Source organism: Rhinolophus ferrumequinum, chromosome X (genome assembly GCF_004115265.2).
Source record: "Rhinolophus ferrumequinum isolate MPI-CBG mRhiFer1 chromosome X, mRhiFer1_v1.p, whole genome shotgun sequence".
NCBI classification, from domain to species: domain Eukaryota; kingdom Metazoa; phylum Chordata; class Mammalia; order Chiroptera; family Rhinolophidae; genus Rhinolophus; species Rhinolophus ferrumequinum.
The window spans coordinates 25,811,608-25,837,506 of record NC_046284.1 but is presented as its reverse complement, the minus strand read 5'-3'; the positions used below and the strand labels follow the sequence as shown (position 1 = coordinate 25,837,506).

The window sequence follows — 25,899 nt, the reverse complement described above, 5'->3', positions numbered from 1 at the left end:
GCATTTTGTTATAGCAGCCCAAATGGACTAAGACAGTTTCAAAGTACAATTCAAGAAGTTCTGATGTTAAGAGGAAGACAACCACTCATGACTGACTCGAACAACTTCAGAGCCTGTCCACCTTCACGGTAATTAAGATCACAAAGGGACTCTTGCCAGCCTTTAAAGTTCAAGAAATTAGTCAAGTATTATAAATAGCGAACTTTTAACTGCACTGGAGGAAAAATTGCAAGATGTACTTAGTAGATAAAGCTCTCAGTCTGCAGGCCCATTAATAACGGCTTACATGTAAGAAGTAAAGCAATGCTCCTAGTTATATGATAAAATCTACAGCTTTTATATAAAGTTATTTGTTAGAAAATAATTCCTGAGGCACGTTAACAATACAAATTTTATTAAAAAAATAAGTAATAACATCAAAACTGTTCAGCAAACCTACATTCAATGTAACCAAAATAAACAAACGCCAAATTAAAAAAAAATATGTACATCTATATATATGGGCAAGAAACAAGTGCATTATTTGGTCCCAATATTTTTGAATATATTATCTTTATCCAAAGGAATTACATTAATGGCTAAGAAGATATTATGTATTAGATGTACAGAAATGTAATTTTAAAACTTGTTTTAAGGTCTGCAGAAGTGTGTTTTTTTTTTTTGTGCCAATTCTTTATGTCTTTGAACTCACAATCACTAAGATAATGTTATTAACAGTCCCAAGATGAATAGAGGATGTAATAATGTCCAATGGTCTGAATAATTACCAAATTAAGATGCCACCAAGCGGTAGCTACACGAAATCTGCAGAGAATTCTAAGGAATTTTTTGGAGTTCTTAACAAAACAAAAATTTTAAAGAAAAGAGATAAAAGTGGACATAACAAACAGACATCAACAAATTTGGTGAAGAACATAAAACCAAGATAAAATTAAACATAAACACTTTTTAAAATATTGGTATTGCTGAAAACTCCTAGGGTTAATGGATAAAACATCAAATGCAGTACAAACGACTGCAACTTTGGAACTGTAATTTTAGAAATTTCTTTTCTAAGATTATGAAAGTAACCATGGCTCCCTACATAGCCAGTTTTTATATTCCTTAGACTGCATGCCTGCTAGAGGAAGACTAAAGGACAGCAGCCAAAACGATTAAACTTCAACTTGGGTGATAAAGCATTGATTTGATGGGCTTTTCTTGGTCAGAATCGACCCTTAAGCTTAAAACAAGAACCAAAGCCCTCACTGGGAAGTTGTGCTCAATTTGTTGGGCCTTGAGGTCACCTCTGGTCAAATTAGCATTAGCCTTATGGGAGACCAGTCATGTAGGAAGGGACTCTCCAAAATATATGATTTCCTAAGGCCACAAACTAGAGGAGATCTTACAGTCAAATAATTCACATTCCTTGGAAAGAGAGTACAGGCATCAGTTGTGTCCAACGAAGGGGGACACTGACCAGGAGTACCCTGGACATTTTTTGAAATTTCTGTGTTACTTCTGCATCTGAAAAAGATGAAGAATAGAACAATGACAGACAAGGAATGAGAAGTAAGATAGCTATATGACCTAAAATTGTAAGACTTACAAGAAATTAACTAAGAAACCAAACAAAAGACCAAAAAAGATGAATAGCCATAACGTTTGGAATGCAATATTCTGAAGGCAAGTACAGCAGAGAAAAACACAAATTATTTTAAGCAAAGCAGGAAAGACCATAGCAAACAAAAGTTATTTTTGGAGAAAGCCAACTGGAGAAAAAAACCATGTTAAGTTTTGTTAACCTGACACAAAGATAAGGTGGAATAAGAATCTAGTGCCATCTGAAAGCTGAAAAGAGCTGAATAATGAGAGCTAGTGTCATGAACTTGGCTATTTAACCTTTTTGTGTGAGAAAACACTTCAGAACTTTGAACTTAAGAAACTGCCTCTGTATAAGAAAACACTTCAGAACTTTGAACTTAGGATATTCCAACTTGTCTTGCACCAGGTTGCATGAGTTCCATAGAGCAGGAATCTATTTCAACAAGCAGCTTTAAAAACAAAAACAAAAACAAAAACTTTAATATTTTTCATTTCTATTAATGATACATTAAAAATATGCAACAGTGCTAAAATCCATCAAAGAACAATGCACTGGATGAAGATTAAACTTACTCAGAAGTGGGTTCAGAAGTTGAGGTACTTTTGGGAACTGAAATTAGAAAGAGTTTTACATTTAAAATCGCATATATGATGAGTGAGACTATAAATCTAATACAATTATGAGCCCATATTGTGGCTGATCAAAAATACTGGAATAAGTATCAGAAATTCAAAGTAACACAATTATACATACGTACCATTCTCTATTATAACTTGGCAAGTATGAGTTTTACGTTGACTTAAGTGTTTAGCCATACGATCCAAACCAGAAGAATCAGTTAAGAAATCACACTTAAGGCACACTAGAGTAATGTCCCTATAGGGAAAACAAAAGACAGAAAGAAAAGGTTTTTATCTTTTATGAAAATCAATATATTAGGTTGGTGCAAAATAGTGGTTTAAAAGTTTAAAAAACTTGCAAAAACCGCAATTACTTTTGCACCAACCTAATACAAATTCAAAAATTATTTTTTCTATGCAGTAACTCTTGATTTGCTTTTTATGGATCATGACCATCACTTTTCAATTTTGTTACATAAACCTGATATATCTAAAACGGTACTTTAGAAAATGTCATAGCCATGCCTAAATTATGCTAACATTTAGTGCTTTATAAACTGTTCCCTCTAATACCAGTTGCTAAAGACAGGAGTCAAGAGACCTAAGGCCCAGTTTGTGGCTCCACTAAAAACTTGTATAACTTATGCAAGGCACAATCTTTCCGTGCCTTTGCCCATCTGCAAAGCAAGAATGTAACATTCATTCATTCAATATACATTTGCTGAGGACCTTCTTTATACACTGTGTACGACTAGGTGCTATGGACACAAGAATGAACAAAAAATTCATTGGAGATGAAAAAAGTTCTGGAGTCTACAATCTAAAATCTTATTCTCCAAAAAGTTCTGGAGTCTACAATCTAAAATCTTATTTAAGTGACGATAAAATCAGAAAAGAAATGGGAAGGCTTTAAGAAATCATTAAAATAATGTAATTATTATTATCAGCTTATTAACACAGCACATACTTTTGCAGTTCATTTTAAACTTAAATACTTTAAAGTATTTCACCTGTGTAGAATAAAAACCAGTACTATACCTTAGACTGACTTTTCCCCTGCAGCTCCATTTCTAACTATTTGTTGTGTATTTACATGTGGCTGCCACGCCAGCACATTAAAAATGCTCTTCACGAAACTGAAGTTGTGTGCTTTCTTCCTCACTCTCGAAAATCACTCCTTCTGAAAAGGTCTCTCTTAAGATGCCATATCCCCAACACAAGGGCTCATAATTGCACTCATCTTTGACTCTTTTTCTTAAAAGTCAATTATTTCAAACATTTTATAATACTAACAATTTATTTAGCACTTACTGTGTCAAGCTGAAGGTTTTAGACATATCATTTAATCTAAATCTTATATAACAACCTAAAGAGGTAGGTGTGATAATTACAACTTTTTTTTATAGAGGACAGGGTCAGGTTTAGTAACCTACCAAGGCCAGGACGGGGTTTGAAGGTTAGTCCTTTGATTCCAGAGCCCATGTTCGTAAACATGATGTAATACCACCTCACCACCTTAACCCAAGTTCTTATTAAATCACTCTTAACTACCACAATAGTCTTAACCAGTCTATGTGCCTCATACAGCTACAGTTCACCTTGTATACCGTGTTTCCCTGAAAATAAGACCGGGTCTTACATTGTTATTTCCCTGAAAGTATGACGGGTCTTATATTAATTTTTACTCCAAAAGATGCATTAGGGCGTATTTTCAGGGGATGTCTTATTTTTTCATGTACAACAATTTATATTTATTCAAATACAGTAATGTCATCTTCTTCTGGAACATCGTCTTAACGTACTAAATGCGTCCCTCGGGCTGACGATCTTGACTAGGGCTTATTTTCAGGATAGGTCTTATTTTCGGGGAAACACGGTACGCCTCCATACGGATCTTTCTTTAGTACTCTTGATTCTGCACAAAACATCAACGGTTTCCCCAATGTTCTCAAATTAAAATTAAGTCCAAATTTCCTAGACTTTTTCAAAGACGCCACAATTTGGATCTAAGCTCAAAATTATCCCCCCAGACTTTGATCTCAACACTATGTTATATGAACTTCATGCTCTATCCAAACTGTACTACTAGTTATTCACTGTGCATGCCTTCTGCTTTTTGCCTTTCTGCATTTTTATTTCTTCCAGCTAGAATGCCGCTGTGCCTCTTCTTATAAATAGATACCAATCCTCCCTTTGAAATCAGTAACTCTCATGGCACTTGTTACAAACCTTATATTACTGTAGTTATTTATGTTCACACCTTATCATAAATTGTGAATTCCTTGAAGGTTGGTACCATGCCATCTTCATCACTCTCATTTTTACAGGACCTGCTACATTGTGTTATACAATAGGTACACAATAAATAGCTAAAGAATGAACACTGTATTTCAACAAAACAGCAATTACAAAATTTATTGTTCTGTAGAATTATAAATACTACACACAGAAATTAACTAATTAACTAATTTTCTACTTAAATTTGAGACCTACCTAAGTTGAGAAAAAGCATTTCTTATCTTTAAAGACATACAATTAATTTAAGAACCAAGCCGGCAACTGAGCTTGACAACAGAGGTAAAAAAAAATCACTTTGTGAGGGGTGTAAATGTCTAATCATCATGTTGTTTTTGTACACCTGAAACTAATATACTAAAAAAATCAAATTAAATTCTCATCTTTAGAATTAATAAATCCATTTTCAGTCTTATAAAAATTTTCAGTAAAGGTAATACTTAATATAGCTCACTCTTCTCTAATTCCTTGAATTTAGTAATATTTTAAAAATAGCACTAATATGTTTTTAAAATGTAATCAAACTTCCCTCTGCTTATGAGCTGTTGGTCTAATATCATTCACACATGACATTTTCAACATATACATTAATTTACACAACAAATATTTATGGAGTGTCTACCATATGTCAAGCACTATTTGATGCCCAGCAAACATCTGGCATTGACAAATATCTGAATCACACACATTCTAATGAGAAGACAAACTGAAATACACAAAAGGGTGAAATATATATGTCAGATAGTAAAAAGCGGCCATGAAGAAAAATAAAGCAAGAAAAGGAGATAGGGAGTGCTGTGGTGGGGCCCAGGGGAAAAATACTATTTTAAATGGAGTGGTCAAGGAAAGCTTCACTCATTGGAGTAGAAACCTGAAGGAGGTGAGGGAGCTAGCCATGCAGATAAATATCTGGGGAAGAGCAAATGAGGCAGAAGCAGTAATAAACACAAAGGTCCTGAGACATAGGCCCTTTTCCACGTTTCCACTAACCCAAAGAATCGGAACTAGTATTGGCTCAACTTAAGTCTATGTGTTAGCATGGTGCCACAAAGATCCTGACACTAATATTTCGAATAGAAATGACAACATGAGCTAAATAATTAAACAAAGGAAAATAGAATCAAAAGTAATCAGAAGAATGTGAAGAAATGATGCATAGTGGATTCTGAGCTAAGTGTGTGGGATATAACCAATGTTAATTATTAGTAACTTTAGAAATGTTCACCAACAATGCATTCAGTAAACAAGTTTACTAGTGTACTTTTCTTTATTTAAAAAAAAAACCCTTACAAATTATGAAGCTATATATTGATCAAAACCAAAAAAACGTTAGTCACTTTACTAGGTACCTTAAATGGTTCTTTTTTGAACTATATTTTATATAACTTCTTTTTTCTTTCAATACTGTTGACTATATTCTCTATGCTGTACTTTACATCCTTGTGACTATTTTGTAACTACTAATTTATATTTCTTAATCCCTTCACCTTTTTCGCCAGCTCCCTAAACCCGTTCCCTCTGGCAACCATCAGTTTGTTCTCTGTATCTATGAGTGTTTCTGCTTTGTTTGTTAAACATCTTTTGAATACTCAAATACTGTTGGAGAGACTCATTTATTTTATTTTTTTTTTAAAGCAAATCCATGGAAGTTTCATCTTAATGACCAACACCACTGAAACAAAGTTCAGCCAGAGACTGAAGGTTATACCCTTTTTGATCTAAGGATATAATGACTAGAACGCTATTATGTCCAGTAGCAATCATTTCATTTTGCAAAGTAGGCACTCCAGCCTAGTTAAAAAAAAGTTATTTTTCAATAGAGAGAATGGAAAAAGATAAACTAATTACCTGAGAGCTCCACAATGCTTCTTAAAAATATAAAACCGTTTACTTGGATGGTTGCTATGAGAGCTGAAGAGATAAGAGACAAATGAGATTTATTATATGATTAAGTCACATTAATTTTATGACCACATTTCAAGTTTATGCTTAGTTTCTTAGTTCTGAATAAAAGATCCTGATCTAAATTATAAAATTCTATTAGCCATCTGCTTAATTCAAGATTTTTATCTTACATTTCACTTTACCTGTGTATTTTCTAACAACATATTTCCCTGAGAATATTCTTAAATGATCAGTACATCACCATTATATAAAAAACCCCTCAGAGTTAAAAATGCAGAGTATCAAATTAAAATTTTCAATTAAGAGTTGAAAACAATCTAAAAGGTAACTGCTAATAATATATTTTGCTACAATATACATTGTTATGAATAATAATTATTTATCACTTTCTAATCTTAATATACTTAGTGACTGGGAAGAATCTGAATGATCCTCAAAGTAAATGCTACTTGGGCCATCAGTAATGTGAAACATTTCAAGAATATTTTGCAATTACTAGGAGAGCTTTTAAGGAAAGCGAATTAAAGGAAGCAGAGCTCGGGAGTTAAAACAATACTTCTTCTACACACAGAACAGAAAACCACTGACCAAGTTTTGCAGCCAATGGTAATAACTTCTATATCCCCTTTCAAACTGATAAGGAAAACTTTCCTGTATTAGAAAGCCAGGCAGGATTAACTAGGATTAGCGTAACACAGTAGTATTACTCAAAGTGTGGTCCATGGACCAGCAGTTTCTGCATCACCTGGGAGCTTATTATAAATACAAAATCTCAGGTTCCACTCCAGACCTACTGAATTAATCTGACAGTAGGGTCCAGAAATCAGTTTCAACACGGTTTTCAGGTGATTATTATGCAAACAAAGGTTCGAGAAGAAGTAGCTCTAGTTTGTACTGACAAACCAATCAACACACCAGGTCATCCGTTGCCTTTAGACAGAAGGTAACTATCACAAGCATACCATGTATGCACGGGAAAAGATTCTGGCTAGTCATAATCCCAAGAAAATACCCTAGAGTAAGTGTCATGGTGAATACAAATAACTGTTCTCTCAGGTAAATAAGACAGACATGTATTTAGTATGAAGTAATAGAGCTGAATGGTACAGAACTCAAAGATAGGAATGATTCCTATGAGTGGTTGTGATAATCAGATACTTCATGGAAGAACGTAAACTGAGAGGGAAGGAGAGTGTTATTCCGAGGATTATAACAAAAAATAAGGAAGATCCACTAGATATTTACTGAATGTGGGGTAAACTATACATTGGGGAAGTTTAATTAATTTGGGGGAACTGAATTGTGATTAGAGTTGGTATGGACTAGGAATAAAGGTAGTCAACCATCAAATGAGGTTTCTGTACATACAGAGTTCAAGCGTATGACAAAAATCCAAACTGGGTCAGAGTGACGGTGGTACCACTCAGGGGGAGGTACCTGAGGCAACAAGGAAAACAAGGTACCATAGAAGTAGGGGAAATGCAGAGAGACCTACAAGGTCTTTTGAAGAGTAGAAGTGGAAGTCAGTTCTATATGAGGCTAATGATGAGTTAAGCACTCAGTGTGTAAAGACAATGCAGTGCAGGGCTGAGGCTCACTGAAAATCAGGAAAAAGGTTACGAAGAAAGCCTGGGGCCAACTGGAAATATTCTGGGATAAAATGGGGCTGGAGGTCCTATAAGACAGTTCAGGAGCCCATGGAAGATGGGAAAGGGAAGGACAGAATGACCCATGGGGTTAAGAAACACCAAAAATATTTTCCAATTTAAACTTTTATTAATTAGGGACAGAATTAAAGCCCTGTTGGGGCATGTGTCCGGCACAGAATAAGAGACTAACATTCTTCCCTGAGAGAAAGGTTAGCTGGGGCCTAGTTTAGAGCAACTGAGATATGGGTGCAGAACCACTGCAGTAGTTGGGAGGCAGATTGGTAAATTACAGAAGGTGGACTCTCAGGAAGCCATGATGAATGGTGGCAGATCAAGGGAAGTACACAGGCTTCTGAAACTTAAAAGCATATTACTTCTAGCTGACGCTCCATGATCATGCAAATGATGCCTTAAGACTGAGCTTAAAGGGTATTGGGTGATAGTAATTTGGATCTTACACAATGTTTTTGACTTGTTTGTGTTCTTTATAGATGCCAGTGAGTCAAAGGTGAAAATTGTCAAATAGTTAAAGATGAAAAGTTGGATCTCAGGAAAACTCAGCATTGACATTGGAGGATTTATAGTTGAAAGGCAAAAGATAAAACTCTGAGAGTGGTTAAGGTACCAAGAAAGGAAATGTAAAGAGGCCAGATGAGTTGAAGAAAGAAAAGGCAATGAAATATTGGTGTAGACAAAAAGGAAGTTTAAAAAAATGGTGGTAACAGTTTAAGAGAAGTTGAGGAGAAGAGTTTCAAAAGCGAGTGATCAAAACTATCAAATACTCTAAAGAAGTCAGAAGAGTAAGAATGAAAAATACTGAGTGCATTTAGTAATTAGGACATGACTGAAACTGGTTAAAGGGGCAGCTTTAACTGATAGGTGGGGGTGAAAGAAATGACAAATAAGATAGTAAAGGATATTCTTTACAAATGTTATCAATAAAAGGAAAATATGCAAAGTAAAAAAAAAAGCAAATCTGCTTCATCTTAAAAAAAAGCCTGGATGAAGGTAAAAAACTTGAGGTAGAAAAAAGTTAATCTTGGGAAAAATGAGAAGGATGACCTCTAAGTAAGTAGTAGGCAAGGCTAACAACTGAAGGACTAGAATAAAATCTTGAGGGTACTGAAAAGGATTTAAATAGATCTTTAAAAAAACAAAAACAAAAACAAACAAAAAAACCCCAACTTTTATTTATTTTAAATGTGTTTTTCCAGGACCCGTGAAGTAGTTGTTTCAATCTAGTTGTGGAGGGCACAGCTCACAGTAGCCCATGTGGGGATCAAACCAGCAACCTTGTTAAGAGCACTGTGCTCTAACCAACTGAGCTAACCAGCCACCCCTAAACAGATCTTCTAGATAAAAACAAAGAGGTATATTTAAAAAGACAGTATCAAATTAAAGTTAACCATCATGAATTAAGAGCTGATTAAATCAAGCACAGTTTGGTAGTCTAGAACTAAGCACAGAGACAGATCAAAAAGGACAAGAGATTCAAAGATAGCAAGGTTAAGCATGACTAAAGACGTAAAGGTACAGGACAAAAGCAAAACAACATTCAAAACAGATGACCTTGAGGGTGAGGCTAACTATAAAGCTGGATTGGTGCTGCTGACAACAGAGAGAGGGGTCAAGACTCTGAAAGTTGTGGAGTAATGAGAATTCAAAAATGAATAAACATTGTATATGATGAGGTAAAATGGGATGGTGGTAAAGAAGGGGGTACAACATGTCAGACATGGATGTAAAGTGCTGGAATTAAAGAAGTCAAGATACCATGAGGTCAGGCTGATCATCAAGGGGAAAAGAAAAACTAAACTAAAAAACAAAAAACAAAACAAAACTCTGTAAGCAAAATGCCAAAGCCATAAAAAAAAAGTGGGCAAATCCTTGAAAATGGTAGCTATCTATGACCAGAGAAAGTAACACAGACGTCTTGTTGTGATTTTCGAGAAAACCACGTTTATTGGTTTTACCTAATTGCTGACTAAAAATAAATGGACCTACCTTAATTTGTAGAATAAACATAGCAGATTTATATCTGAACAATTTTTATCTATTAAAAAATAATCCATCCTGAAGGAAGTGCTACAAATGAGGTCCAAATGAAAATAAGGTGGGCTCTAAAGTCTTTCACTAGCATAAAGTATATGGTAGGTGCTCAAATAATGTAAATTGAATTGATGTATGAAAAGAAATTCCAACAGTAGCCTCATGACTGGAATATCCCTATAGTCCCTTATTTCCTATTTCATTGAATGAATGCAAAGATGGATGGCTTGAAAGATAAGGGGTGGAGGGGAGGGAGGGGGGGAGGGAAGGAGGGAGGGGGGGGGGGGGGGAGGCATAGAGGGAGAGAGGGACGCACAGAGAGACAGAGACAGAGTGTGTGCATATGTGAGCACCAGTGTTCTTAGCATCTTTGACAATCTGGAGTCTCTCAAAGTGACTGCTCATGTGGTTACATGTATTTGATAAACATTTTGAAATCATTTAGTGTTTGGCGGTAACCACTTTTTGAAAGACTCAGAAAAACAATTTTCCCTAGCAAACCTATTTTCATTAGTCAAAATTAAAAAAAAAAATTTCCCTAATTTCATGATTTATTATGCTGGAAAATAGTACTGGGTAATATCCTAGAAGTTCCCGATTGTTAGATTCTTTTAGCTCCTTGATGTGACAAAAGGCTTCTAATAGGAAAAAGTTGTTTAAAAAAAATCTTGAATGGCAGTTTTGATTGTCAGTGTACATGTTTAACTCACCTCACCATATGATTTATAAAGGCTTTGTTACAGTTAGTGTTGTATTTACAAAAATTACAGTGGATATATATTGAAAAGTGACTTGCAAAATCTTTTATTTTGGAATGACACTCAATGCACTTGTGAACTCCTCGACGACACCTTATGGAGACAGAAAAAAATGATAAAAATATATTGTAAAACAAAAACAACGTAAAACCTTATTAACATTTTATTAATTGAAGCTAAGGTGTTTAAGTTAACATCTTTAAATAGAGGCATCATTTGAAAATCCGCTCTGAAAAAACAAGCTAGGATAAGTGTAAAACAAATCTAACAACAGTTAACCTTTCCCTGGAATAGAAAGGATCATATTAACCAATTCAACTATCACAAGATATAAACACAAAATATAAGATTAGTGTAAAAGATGACAATTATACAATAAACACAATAATTCAAGTTCTGCCCAGTAGTTGTGAAAAGTACCTTTTTACTATCGGCTTGGCCTTTATGCCAGATAAGTGACTATCATGTAAATGTGCAAGGGAGTTCTCTGATACTGTAAATTATATTAAAATAAACCTTTAATATTTAATATTAAGTTGACATTGTAAATCAGGAATAAAAGATATTACCTTAAGTTCTTCAAAGCTATGCTGATTTTGTTCCTTCTGTTGCGTTGTTTCTTTTGCTTGTAAGAGGTTTTTGCTTTGCATTTAGGTGTACGTTTACCTTGCTTACTTGCATTAGGTTTACTTGCAGTGGATGTAGGTGCACGAGCCTTACGTGTCTTAGGTTTACTTGCATTAGATTTTGTGGGATTTTTAGCAGTTGTATTTTTAGACTTTGGAGGTGAGACCTGAAGAGAAGTGCTTGGAGTATTACTGGAAGATGTAGTTGATGGCTTTGAATGAAGAGATCCAAATGAAGCTCGAATAGTAACCTATAAAAATGAAGGATATATATATTTTTCAGAAAATTAATCATCACGCTAATATTAAAAAGATCACTGCAAGTCCTTACGTTATGGTCAATGGTTTTTGATGAGGATGTCGAAACAATTCAGTGGGAGAAACAACAATCTTATCAACAAATGGTGCTGGGACAACTGGATATTTACATGCAAAAGAATTAATTTGAATCCCTATCTCATACTGGATACAAAAATTAACTCAAAATGTATTCAAGACCAAATTATAAGAGCTAAAACTATAAAAGTCTTAGGAAAAAAACATAGGAGTAAATCTATGTGACCTTGGGTTAGGCAACAATTTCTTAAATATGATACCAAAAGCACAAGCAACCAAAGAAAAAAGATAAATTGGACTTCATAAAAATTTAAACTTTTGTGCTTCAGAGGACACCATTAAGAAAGTGAAAAGATAATGCACAGAATGAGAGAAAATATATGCAAATCATATCTCTAACAAGGGATATGTATATAGAATATATAAAGAACTCTTACAACTCAATATAATATAGACAAATAACCCAATTTAAAAATGGGCAAGTGATCTGAATAAGCATTTTTTCAAAGAAGATACATAAATGGGCAATAAGCACATGAAAAGATGCTCAACATCATTAGTTATCAAGGAAATACAATCAAAACTCCAATGAGGTATCACTTCAGACCAAGAAGAATTGCTATAATAAAAAAGGCAGACGATAACAAGTGTTGCCAAGGACCTGGAGAAATTGCAACCCTCGTATATTGCTGGTGGGAATGCACAATGGTGCAGTAGCTTTGGAAAACAGTTTGGCAGTTCCTCAGAATGTCAAATGTAAGAGTAATCATATAACCCATCAATTCCACTCCTAGGTGTTCGATTTCTAGCAATTCCACCCAAGAGAAATGAAAAACTATGTTCACATAAATTTTCATAGGAGCATTATTCATATTGCCCAAAACTGGGAACAACCCAAATGCCCATCAATTGATGAATGGATAAATAAAATATGGTATTATCCCTACAATGGAATAATATTCAGCCACAAAAGAATGAAGTCCTGATACATAAGTGCTGGTACATGAGTACTGATACAGCCATAAAAAGGAAGGAAGTCCTCATACAAACTACAATATAGATGAACCTCAAAAACATTATGCTAAGTGAAATAAATTAGTCATAAAAGATCACATGCTATATGATTTCATTTATATGAAATGTCCAGAATAAGAAAATCCATAGGGACAGAAAGTAGATTAAAGTTTGCCTGGAGCCAATGGAGGGGAAATAGGGCACATGACTGCCAATGGATATGTGGTTTATTTTACGGGTGATGAAAATGTTCTAAAATGGATTGTAGTAGTGTTTGCACAACAGGATTGTGCTAAATAACACTGAAGTGTATGTTTTTAATAGGTAAATAGCATGGTATATAAATTATATCTTAATGAACCTGTTTCAAAAAACACTACAATACAAAAAGTTAAACATCATTACTTTGAAATGGCAAATATATGGGGATGGAAGGAGAACTGACTCTGGGGAGTGAACACACAATGTGATATATAGAAGATGTATTACAGAATTGTACACCTGAAACCTATGTAACTTCACTAACCATTGTCACCCCAATAAAATTTAATTAAAAAAACTTTAATTAAATGGCAACCGTAAGCTACATTTAGATAAGTCTTCCATTTATTCTAAATGGTCATACCAATTAGATGAAATGTACCTCAATATTTATTTACGGTTACTATATTATAGTTTTGTATTGATAGTATTTATGCTAACACTGATATAAATGGATAACAAGGAGTTAGTGCAAATTATGACTATCAAAAGAGCACCTTCCATGGCTATTTTATGCTCTTACATAACTAAGTAGCTTTCACAAATATAGAGGTCAAAATTTAAAGCTCAAGGCCTGAAATAATAACTCTGGAAAGGCCTATATTACTCTTTGGTAACTATAAAACAGATCTCCAGTAGATGTGACTTGCTCTTTGGGGGCTCACTGGGCAGGATTTATAGTTCCAAAGGTTACTGTGGAGGTTACATCAATTCATCATACAGCATGGATAATTTCGTAACATTCAGAATTTCCTTAAAGAGAGGTAATATAAAATTTATCATTCAGAAAATGTTAAATTATACCCATTGGTTAGTAATGGAAAACATTCTCTTTAATCATTTGTCCATACTACCCCCATGTACTTGAGGAGAAGCCAATGAGGAAGTCATATGTAACACTTGTGATTTGGTATAGAAAGGAGTCAAAAGACCCAAGGTTAAATCTCAATACTACCCCTCGCTAGCCATGTGACCTTGAGTAAACAACCTAGCTTCTCTAAGCCTCCTCATCTATAATATGGGAACAATACCTGCTTTGTCTACCTCACTGAATTGCTACATGGATTAAATAATAAAATGAATGAAAAAGCATACTGAAAGCTTAATTCTAAAGTAATAGTACCAGTCATGATTAATATTATAATGATATTATAATGTAGCATACTAATTATTACTACTTAAAAGGGAAGATATGAGAAAGGAATGCACTGCTTATATTAGTGATCTGCATGTCTAGTCCCAGCATGGAATGAATGGATTGCAGGGAAGGATAGGGGATAGCTTCTTTCACTCTCCATCTTCAGAGCATTGCTTTACATTATTTTAGTTAATTCAAATAGTAGACACATATTCAAAGGTAAGTGCTCAAAATCAAATAAAAATGTTTGGGAATTATTTCACTTTGGATTATACATCCCTCCACTGGAGGATAGTCAAGAGTTGATTTTACATAAAATAAAACAGATGAACATAAGGAAAACGAAAACAAAAATTTGCAGCCAGATGTGTTTGCTCACTTAAAACAGCAATGCTATTCAGGAGCAGAACTTGCTTCTTTGAGAAATACCAGCTTCAACTATGGCATTCAAGACACTATGACAGATGCTGGAGAAACAAAGATAAATTAAACATGATTGCTGACCTTATAGTCTAGCGGCTGAAGCAGACGCATATGCTGCTAAAAAAAATAGCTCAAAAACAGCCTAAAGAATATGGAAACAACCTGTTGCCTCAGTCTACAGTTTCTCTAGTTGCACTCACTACAAAGAATTATGCTCCAATACACAAGGTGTGATCAAACAATACAGTGAACGTTTAAATAAATTATTACAGTAAAAGACACATTGCCATTAATCCCCCTCAAAATACTCCCCCTCACTTCAAAACACACTTATCCCATCCTTGTTGCCACTTTCTGAAGCAGTTCTGGAAGTCCTCTTTTGTGAGTGTCTTTAGTGGCACTGTCGTGGCTGCCTTGATGTCCTAAATCGATTCAAAACGTTTACTTTACATGGTCATTTTGATTTTGGGGAAGAACCAGAAGTTGCACAGTACCAGATATGGTGAATAAGGTGGATGAGGACACACCATAATGTTTCTATTTGACAGAAATTGCCATACCAGAAGCAATGTGTGACATGGAGCATTGTCACGATGGAGGATGACTTACGGCACTCTTTAAAACACACCTTCTCTTAACCGTAGCTCACACCCAACTGACTGCACTGAACAAGTTGAAACTTGTCACAGTGTTACTAAGGTTCAACACACTGTTTTCCTGTATTGAAGATCCCTGCCTTTCTCTTGGATGGCACTCGGCAGCAGCATTCACCGAATGTTTTGATCACAACTGAAAGGCTCTGTGTTACACATCGTTTCTGGTATGGCAATTTCTGTCAAATAAAAACATTATGGTGTGCCTCACCGGATCTGGCACCATGTGACTTCTGGCTCTTCCCCAAAGTCAAAATGACCATGAAAGGTAAATGTTTTGAATTGATTCAGAACATCAAGACAGCCACGACAGTGCAACTAAAGACTCATGAAAGAGGACTTTCAGAACTGCTTCAGAAGTGGCAAGAATGATGTGCTAAATGTGTTTGAAGTGAGGAGGAGTATTTTGAGGGGGACTAATGTCAATGTGTCTTTCACTGTAGTAATTTTTAAAAATAATTTAAACATTCACTGTATTTTCTGACCATATCTTGTAGCACATGTCAATCAACCCAGAAAAGAATGGATAGAAGTTTTTCATTCCAAACATACGATAAAACCTAAAATTAAAATCTTAATGACAATCAGAAGCCAATTTTTAATATTATATTCAGTAGATAAAACCAGGAAGGAATTTATTTCTATTGTCACACAAAATGTTAAAATACAACATATTTAAAACTCACTTTTGTACCAGGAGGCAATCCTTCTAGCTCTTTAGGCTTTATAAATGTCCGATGCTGGGTCTTGTGATCCATTTTCTCCTTGCAGGTCAAAAACTGTAGTCTGCATTTTGTACAACGATGAATTCCTTTTTTCTGTTTACAAATAATATTAGAAATAATATTCAAAAGAATTTCTATTGCTACAAATCCAGGGACCTGAAATTGCTCTTAATTCTAATAAATAATTTAAAAATCAGTATTTTACCATATCCCATCATAAATAACACCAAAATATTATTTCATTTATAAAAAGCACTTTTTGCATTAGTATTTGGGTTTTGAAAGTATTTGTTATATATATGGGCAGTCAACATGAAAATTATATCAATTAGGTTCCAATGAAACAAGTTCTATACCATTTGTAGGGTGAAAGCTTCTTAAATTTAAATCTGAAGTATAAACCATTCAGACACATACTATGAAAATGAGCTATACTATATTTTTATCCTTGGAAAGAGCAAATTCTTTTTAATTATTCTTATTTCCACTTGTTTCATAAATTGAACTTTCTAAAACCAAACAAATTTAACCAGACTCTCCCAAGAAAGTTATGTTATAGAAATGGTTGTATAAGGCAGTGCTGTCCCATGGAATGTTCTACAGTGATGATAATGTTCTACTGTACACTGTCCAATATGGAGTCCACTAGCCACATGTGGTTACTGAGCACTTGAAATGTGGCAAGTGCAACAGAGTAACTAACTGATTTTTAAATTTTATTTAATTTTAATTAAGTTAAACTTAAATAGACATATGTGGCTAGTGGCTATGATATTATATAGCATGGGCATAGAAGCATAAATCAGAACAACTGATACCAATCTACTGTTTGAGAGCCCCTTAACTGTGTCCATTCTCAAACTGAGCCCTGTTATTATTTTACCACTGGGAAACAGGATCCAAGAAGAGAGCTAAGTCACTTGCTCATAGCTAGTGTTCTTTCTACTATATACTATCAATTGCCATCTTTTATGTATATGCTCTCATTAATTAAAATATATTTTGTGTTTCTATGTAAATTTAGAACACACTAATACAAAAGAATGTTTTCTCTAAAGCTGTATCTCTACAGGCACATCACCATTTCTATTTAAAATACAAATAATCACTCAGGAAAATCAAATGAGGTAAACATATATGAAAGTATCTAGCAGTTTGTGGTGCACAGCAGGCACTTGATAAATAAAAGTTCTTTACAAAGTTCAAAGCAATGTATAAATATAATGGGTTTTTATTACTATTTTAATTTCATATTAAAACTATTTTAGTAGTATGGTGCATTAGATAATATCATAGGTACAGGCAACGTAAACAGAGTCACCTATATGTGCTCAACAGATAAAAAGGGGGGAAAAATCTCAGTCAAGAAGCAGATAGCAAAATAACAGACAGATAATAAAGTTCCCCAGAGTATAGTTCCCAGAAATCTTTTCTCTACCTGTACCTATGCCTCATCTAAATTCATGATTTAAAACAGCATCCATCCAACTGTCTACTCAATGTAATTACTTGATATCTAATACACATTTCAAATCAACATGAACAAAATTGAACTCTAGATTTCCCCCTCTCCATCCTGAAAAAAAAATGTTCCTTGGTCTTTCCAATATCTCAGTGTATGGGAACGCCATTCTGCTCAGGACAAAAAAGTTGGTCACTCTCAATTTTTCTCTCTGACACCCCATCTAATCTCTTAATGAAACCTGTCAGCTCTACCTTCAAAAACATAAATCTTTCCACTTTTCATCACCTCTAACCGCTGCTATCATACCAGTTCAAGTCACTTACCTGGACTCTTGCAATGGCCTCCTACCTTCTCCTCGTTTCCACTCTTTTCTCCCAATAGTCTATTCTCTATAGTTGCCAGAGTGATCTCTCACACGTTTAAACCTTCCAATAGCTTTCCATAATACTCCAAAATCCTGACTCTGGTTTATGAGGTCCTACGCCACCTGCCCTGCATTCTATTGATATGACCTCATTTCCTACTACTCTCCCTCCCACTTGTTTATCCTGCTCCAGCAACACTAGCTTCCTTGCTGCTCCTTGAACATCTAAATGTATGCTCACCTCACTGCCTACTTACTGTTCCCTCTGCCTGGAGCATTCTCCTCCAGATATCCATATGGCTTGGTTCCTTATTTCTTTTGCAGAGGTTCTCTTTGACCAAGCCATATAAAATACAAAAACTACTCCTTCACCTTCTAAGCCTTGGCACTCTCTATCCTGTTATTTTCTTCCCTTGGCACTTACCACCAGCTGTCATACATATACATTCAGACTAATTCACTCATTCGTTCCCTCTCCCTCTTCCCTCCTCCTCCGCCCCACTATAATGCAAATTCCAGAAGGCACAAACTTTGTTTTGTTCACTCCTATAAAACAGTCCCTGGCATATATTAGGCACTCAATAAATATTTGCTAAATAAATAGTGAGGTAGAAAGCAAGAGACTTACAGAGAGGTACACACGAGAAGGCACAATTTAACTAGTTCAAAATGTCTGCCATTCCGCTCAATGAGCATTTGTCCAGAGCCCTGAGATGGGAGACATTAACCTATTATTCCTTTAGTTGAACTCAAGCCTTGTGTATCTCTCTTATGCATGCATGCTTGCGATGTGCTAAGGTTGATGATAATAAAGTGCATTTTTAAATAGCATGATATGTTCACCCAAAAACAAAAGTGATCTGTTGTAAGGATAGAGAAAAACTGGCTGTGTTAAACTTTTTGACAAGCATAATATATACTGTTTGGGTGATTTGAGGGATTTTCAAGGCTAATTCTGACTATCTGTAAATCTGCCTTTAGACGTAATGTAATGAAGAATATGATTCTGTGGTAAAAGCTTGGGCTCTAAGTCAATTTTTGGCTCTGCCATTTGTTAGAGAATGTGATAATGGGCAAGTTAACTCTCTATTAAGCTTTGTTTCCTCATCTATGAAATGAAAATGATCACATACCGCTTTTCATGGTGGCTCTGAGGATTAAACAAGATAATACAAGTAAAAGAACTAGTGATTGTCATATGGCAAGTGATTAGTATGTTACCTGCTTGTTATCATTATAAAGATATAAGGAGGCTATTTAACACATCTGAAATCCTACATCCTTTTTAAAAAGTTGTACTAACCGCATCGTTAGCTCTAAAATCCCTCAAGGCATAATAATATATTCTTATAAGGAAAAAGTTACAACCAAAGTCTTCAAAAAGAATAAAATTGGCCATAGATTCAACAATTTGTATTGTCTAAAATCACACTAATGTCATCTCAATTACAAGCTTATAATCCTGATATGGTTTTCAAGTCCTTTCTGGACAATTATAAAAACTGCAAGTGCTTTGAAGGATGCCTGATGATCTTCCTTATTAATAGAACCATTCTTCTATTGATTGCTGACTGCCTACCTCTTAGGTACTCTAAAGTTCAAAAAAAATTTGGCACCCAAGGTGTGTTAATAGTTCCCAAGACTATTCCCAGGTTTGATGATTCAATAAGAGGATTTACAAGGTTTAGAAGTTGTTACACCCACAGCTCTCATTTATTACAGTGAAAGATACAGAGCAGGATTAATAAAGGAAAATAAAAGTGCATTGGGTGAAGTCTGGAGGATACTGGTGCCAGTTTCCAAGTGCCTTCTCCCAGTGGAGTTTATAGGACACACTTAATCAATCCCCTGGCAATGTGTATAAAGGTTTTGTTTGTTTGTTTGTTTTTGCCAGGGAAGCTCTCCTGACTCTAAAAGCACAGGTTTTATTATGCAGTTCAGTCACCAAATCTTCAGACCCCAGAAGCAAGTGTTCATCATAGTCATATTTTTTGTACAAAATAATCTAGAAAAGCTGGTACAACATGGCTCAAGATTCCAGACATGTAAAACACTCATCAGTTAATAACAAAAGGTTCAGTTTGCAGGAATTAGCCAAGGGCCAGTTATGTAAGTAGGCCCTTCTGGAAATGTACATGATTTGAGCAACTCAGACCTACTGGTTTAACTCTTTCCTACATACATGGCATGTTAACAAATATAACTCAGGGTATGTATGAAGAGTGACTATAGGTCAGGTAAACCTTTTAAGAAACACAGTCCACAAAGCAGGCCCATCCATCTCTCTTACCTCTGTAAGCATATACCACTCCCTCCACAGCTACCTCACTCTGAGCTTAGTAAAGCATGGGAGAAAGAATTATATTGAAAGCTTCATAATGAAAAAGTGAGAGCTACTGCTTTATATATCATACATCCTTTCAAAATCAAAGGTCGAAAGATGAAATATAGAGCACCAAGACATGTGTTTCTTCAAGAAATGTTAATAGGTATTGAGCAAATAAAGGGTCCAATAGTCAAATAAGTTTTGGGGACAATATATACAATATCGCTTGCTTGGAGATTTATGAATTTTTTAGCATATAAAAAGCTCTGCAAAGTCTCATTTTAAAAAATAAACAAAAACTATTAATTTTATAAATCTAGTCATTTACTGAATTTCTTTTTCCAGGAACAATTTTAGAGCAGAGCACCTATTAACATCGGATGGAACACTGGTGGGGAAACTCTAGAAAAATTTTGCCAGTTTCTTAAGGGTGAGGTGGCATACCAGGCTTAAAAAAAAAAAAAGCATGCAGGTACCATCCTGGTCACAATGCAGGTGATCCTGAATGTATTTGCATATGCTACTTTTATGACTTTTTTTCCAATTAACAGCTCTAAGTTGATTTCATGATTATCTAATGACCAGAACTAAAAGCAATGTTAGTAGCAGTGCTGAATAAATTGGCCATGACAATGAAATGAATGAGAAAATGTAATGAGCTGATCAGTGAGAAGGCAAAACTTGATTACATAATCAGATTCAGTGAATTCATTGACTGCTGATTTTGGCAAAGGTACCACCAAATGGTTCGTTTTAAGTTTCAAACACTAAAGAACAGGCTTACTGTTTCATCAGTTTTCAGCCCTAATAAAGGATGGTCTGTCAGGAAAAGAACAAGCACAAAATGAGAATTCAAGGGAAAGGTACAAGCACTGATACTGGTATCTCAGAAATTTCATAGAACTGGCAAAAGCAATCCAGGAAACAAGTTACAACCTAAATATAATTCTCTGGCATAGTTCACATATCTAGAAATAAGTGCCACTGCTGTTTCCTTTGTCACTGGCTGCTACAAAAGACTATTCTGGGGGGACAGCCAGTTAGCTCAGTTGGTTAGAGCACGGTGCTCTTAACAAGGTTGCCAGTTCGATCCCCACATGGGCCACTGTGCCCTCCACAACTAGATTGAAACAACTACTTGACTTGGAGCTGATGGGTCCTGGAAAAACACACTTAAAATAAATAAAAAGTTAAAATAAAGCAAACCAAAAACAAAGCTGATGTTAAAGTAGACAAACTTATAATAAGAGTGATAAATAAATGCTTAATAAATAAGTTTACACATGCATAACAACAGGAATAAAAAGGGGGTTAATATTTTATTTTAAAAAAGACTACTCTGGGTCACTGATGAGAACCACATGTGTTTGCATAATAAAAAGTGGACTAGAAATTGGAAATAAAGTTTGAAGAGAAAAAAACCAAACAACCCAGATTATGAGTCGTCAGTCTTATCCTCCTCAGTTCATACTTCTCCTTTTCCCTGCTCATGATTAACCACATTCAAAATCATGCCCATTCCCACCACTCTTAGACCCTTGAACAATTATACAAACTGAAATAACCAACCTAAATATTCTATTCATATTCCCTCTTCCCCTCCACTCTTATGGCTCCTATTTCTACTTATCTTTCAGAATTTTCCCTATTTACAAGCCTCATCACCACCAGGAAGCAGACACAGAAAAGAAGTGGAAGTTTCACAAATAATTCAGCACAAATTGTAAATTAATTGTGCCGTTTGGAAAAACTTTGCTTTCCTTCTAGAACAAATCTAACCAATGATCGAAGATACACACACACACACACACACACACACACACACACACATCTTTTCACTAAGACAAAATGAACAAATAAGAACTGCTAAATCTCACCTGATGTTTCATGTAATGATTCATGTAGGGGGTTGCCATTCTACTAACTTTGAGGCAAAATGGACACAGCAAGTTCTTAGTGTTTTCATGGGATGCTCTAAAATGAGTTTCTACATCAGAAAATGTTGATGATCTAAACTGGCAAACCTAGAAATATAAAGAAGGTTTAGTTAACCTGAAAATTCATAACTGACATGCAATTACATTAAAGTAGCAATGATGAGTCCCTTGTTTTGAGGAACATTACGTACTACTATTTAGTTCAGCTCTGCTACCTGTACAATTAAGAATCCTATCACAGCAAGTAATAATGATAATCTTTGAAACAGAAAAGTTATCATTCAGGGGATATATTCCTAAACCTTCCTTTTGGATCTACTACCCCCTATCTGGACTTGAATTTTCAAATTCTGACACCTCTTGTCCTATAAAGCTTTTCCTGCTATATAAAATGGAGTATTTTCTTTTTTGGGTTTTAAATAGCACCCAGGATATAACAGAGGCAATTTATCTTGCTATCTTATTGGAACCCACTTCAAATTCTGGAAAAATACCAGCCCCAAAACATTTACTTGAATTCCCCATAACTAACAGCATTTCCTATTTCTCTGGAGTGTCTCTCTTCTTCCTTACTTGGTAAGAAAGTCCATGTTTGTCTTTCTTCAGCAGAGTATTTTTTTTTTTTGGTCTATTACAGGGGTCAGTAAACTATGAGCCGCAGGCCAAATCCAACCCACTACCCTGATACACATGAGTTAAACCAAGGGAGTTTCCACTATTAAAGAGAGACTTCACTTTTAGCACTCATTTTATTTAAATGGTTTAAAAAAATCCCAAGAACAATACTATTTTGTGACACATGAAATTTAAACAAACACCTAAGTACATGATAAAATGTGTGTGTACCTGACAAATATATGGCATTTCACCAGGTTTATGAGTGTCCTTCATATGTTGTAAAAGAGTATGTTCTGTTTCAAATGATAATTCACAGATTTTACAAATAGCTGAAAGTGGAAAAAAAACACATTACACCATTTTAAGGATGTATAGAAATAAAAAGTTCATTTTGTACATCCATAACAACAGCAACAAGTAATAATAGTAATAGTGATGGTGGTTCCAACAATTCTATAGTTGTTAACTCTGTTAATGCTGTTCTAAGGACTTTACTTATATTAGCTTACTTATTCATTCTCATCCCATCACTGAGAGAGGTACTGTTATTTTTAGCCCCATTTTTTTCATACGAGGAACCTGGGGCACAGAAAGATTAAGTAACTTGCCTGGGATCTTGCACCTATATTAAAAGGCAGAGCTAGAATCTGAATCCAAACTGTCTAACTCCACACTCTGGTATTTTTAATTATAACTGCAGTTACTTTTCTTATTAGAGTGTAAGTCAAGACCGTTGATTTCATATTTGCAAACTAGGGAATCTCAGTTTTCTAACTTAGTACCCTACATACAATGCATGAGCAATGCCAAGGAAGTTTCTATTTACAAAAGGGACTTCAATTTTAGTAGTTTTACTAAAAAAGTTTCTACAAGTTAAAACTTGTTTTTCAACTTTGCCCTCTAATGACAAAATCTAATTCTTATTTTTCTATCAGAGTTCTTAAGAACTCCTCATAGTTTAGATGATCAAAATCATTAATGTTTAGCACTTCAATGAAATTATGACTTACTAGAAAACTCATGCGGTGTATGTGTACTCTCAATGTGACACTGCAGCTGGAATGGTGTGGGATACTGACGGTAGCAGTGTTGGCAGGTGGTGTGGCTTTCCCAGCTCTCACTGTTCTGCTTCTCAAATTCCAAGTGGTGCTTCATGTGGTTCATAAACCTATAAATAATTGTCAACAGGTGCAAATATTTAGATTTATAACCAAAGAAAAACTCCACAACTAAGTTTCTGAACATAATGCTAAAAATGCAGTTGTATTACTCAAAATACTATCTCCAAGCCTTAAAGTCCTCTAGAAACGTATGCACTTTAATCACTTTCATTAAGTGGCTCAGTAAATATTTTTCTTTGCATCTTTGTTTTCAAATAATCCATTGACACAGTTAATATGAAATACCACTAATTTGCTGTAACTCTTCATCATTTCAGATTTATTTTTTTGTAAAGAAAAACAGCAGGCTTCATTTCCATATATGAAATACCATTTGTATTCTAAAATAAAATACTTGAAGGAAACTATACCACCAAAAGCAGCTACAGAGTCACGAAAGAAATCTTTTGAAGACCTTAAAGATATACAATAGGTTTCAGCTGCTTCAGAGTCAAATTATTATTATTTTTATTTGTGTCTTGGTTTCTAAATGCATGTAATAGCAATTTTAATACTGATAATTACAAGAACCTACTGTTTTATTTAATGGCACTGGTTTACTGTTAGCACAAATGGTACATTTTAACTTGCAGGCTATGACCATTTTAGCACCATCCACTTAGTTCTACATTTTACTGTCAGATGCCCAAAAAGACTTCATGCCCGAAGAAGGAACTATGACCTACAATGGCAGAGAGTACAACACAAATAGGCATATCTATTTCAAAGGGCTTACTGAAACTTTTTACTGAATTTCAAAGTAAAGTTATTCAATCAAAATAACAATTTTAAGACTGGGCCAAATAGTAAGTCATTTACTATGAGTCCTTAAAGGAAATAATGTTGAAATAAAGTGATGTCATCAACCTAGATAGCAACCATCATGGAGCTTTTAACATTTATTTTTAATTTTTTAAATTTTTAATTTTTTTTAAAGGAGGGCACAGCTCACAGTGGCCCATGCAGGGATTGAACCAGCAACCCCACATTTATTTTTGCACAACTCCAAAACACGACTTCTCTTTGGAACTGCTTATGGTACATGTTGAAATGTCTTTTTTTCCTCCTTTCATTTTACATTATCTCTATTAAAATCTATTTTAAAAATCCTAGTCTTGCCTAAATATTTACATATAAAGGTCATGAGCCAGTAAACTCTCAGCTCATAACTTTAAGAAATAAAAGTCTATTTGTCTAAAATAATCTCTTAACTAGCTATCTTTCAATTATTATACTGCTTACACTGCTCAAACCAGCAGATAGAGAGGTAAAAAGCAAACTCCTCACAAGGCTATTCTCAGAATAAACTAGTCCTAACTGGTTTTGGTGACAGTGTAGGAAAAAATTATCCTACACGTTGACAGGGCAGAGAGTAGAAATCTTGAACTATTAGCTTCTACCATCCTCTAAAACCTTCAATTTACCATCCCAGTTTTAACCATTAAGGTAAAATGTTGTTTAACCTTATCAGTGTTTACTGTTCAGGTTTCATGTACTGAGCAATATGCTGAAAATGCTACAAAATTCCTAGATATTATAAAATATGGTTAACTTAAAATTTCTAGATGTTCTGATCATCTAGAAATCTGTAACCAGTCCTTTGACATGAAAACAAAAACACAAAAAACAAACAAAAAAGAAAATTTCGTGTAGTGTTAAAAGGCTAATCTTAAAGCAAAAACCAAAAAGCTATTGCTGAAAGAACTTCCAATATTATATACATAATATTTAAGTTTAATAAGGAACTTAACCAGTGAACCACTTTTCTGCACATATTCTACCAAATTTTCTAATATTATTTTTTGATTTTACTATAAAAATGGTAAAAATATGGAAGGACGTCACAGAGTTCTATCGTAACATTGTTTCAGAGTTACATCTCAAAGCACAATTTCTCTTCTGTGAAGCTGCTGGGACTGTTAGCAATTGATGGAGATTAGGGATTGATAAAAAGAAGGTACAGTATGAAAACTCATATGAATAATATTTGAA

At 34.6% G+C, this 25,899-nt stretch overlaps 1 protein-coding gene across 4 annotated transcripts in view; it reads right to left on the bottom strand.

Annotated features, from left to right (window-relative positions):
- Window positions 1-446: 446 nt before the first annotated feature.
- ZNF280C (zinc finger protein 280C) overlaps window positions 447-25,899 on the bottom strand; it is a 63,830-nt gene continuing 38,377 nt past the window's right edge. For 2 of the 4 annotated variants that reach the window (XM_033116209.1, XM_033116217.1), the window contains 10 exons: window positions 23,758-23,915; window positions 22,976-23,076; window positions 22,070-22,216; window positions 15,999-16,130; window positions 11,431-11,738; window positions 10,814-10,954; window positions 6,349-6,411; window positions 2,343-2,461; window positions 2,158-2,194; window positions 447-1,506 (listed from right to left, as the gene is read on the bottom strand). In XM_033116209.1, coding sequence (XP_032972100.1) covers window positions 1,293-1,506; window positions 2,158-2,194; window positions 2,343-2,461; window positions 6,349-6,411; window positions 10,814-10,954; window positions 11,431-11,738; window positions 15,999-16,130; window positions 22,070-22,216; window positions 22,976-23,076; window positions 23,758-23,915 — 1,420 coding nt within the window. In that variant the 3' untranslated portion in view covers window positions 447-1,292. Of the gene's footprint in view, window positions 2,034-2,157; window positions 2,195-2,342; window positions 2,462-6,348; window positions 6,412-10,813; window positions 10,955-11,430; window positions 11,739-15,998; window positions 16,131-22,069; window positions 22,217-22,975; window positions 23,077-23,757; window positions 23,916-25,899 lie in introns of all 4 variants that reach the window. The other 2 variants (XM_033116201.1, XM_033116225.1) reach the window with 2 other exon arrangements.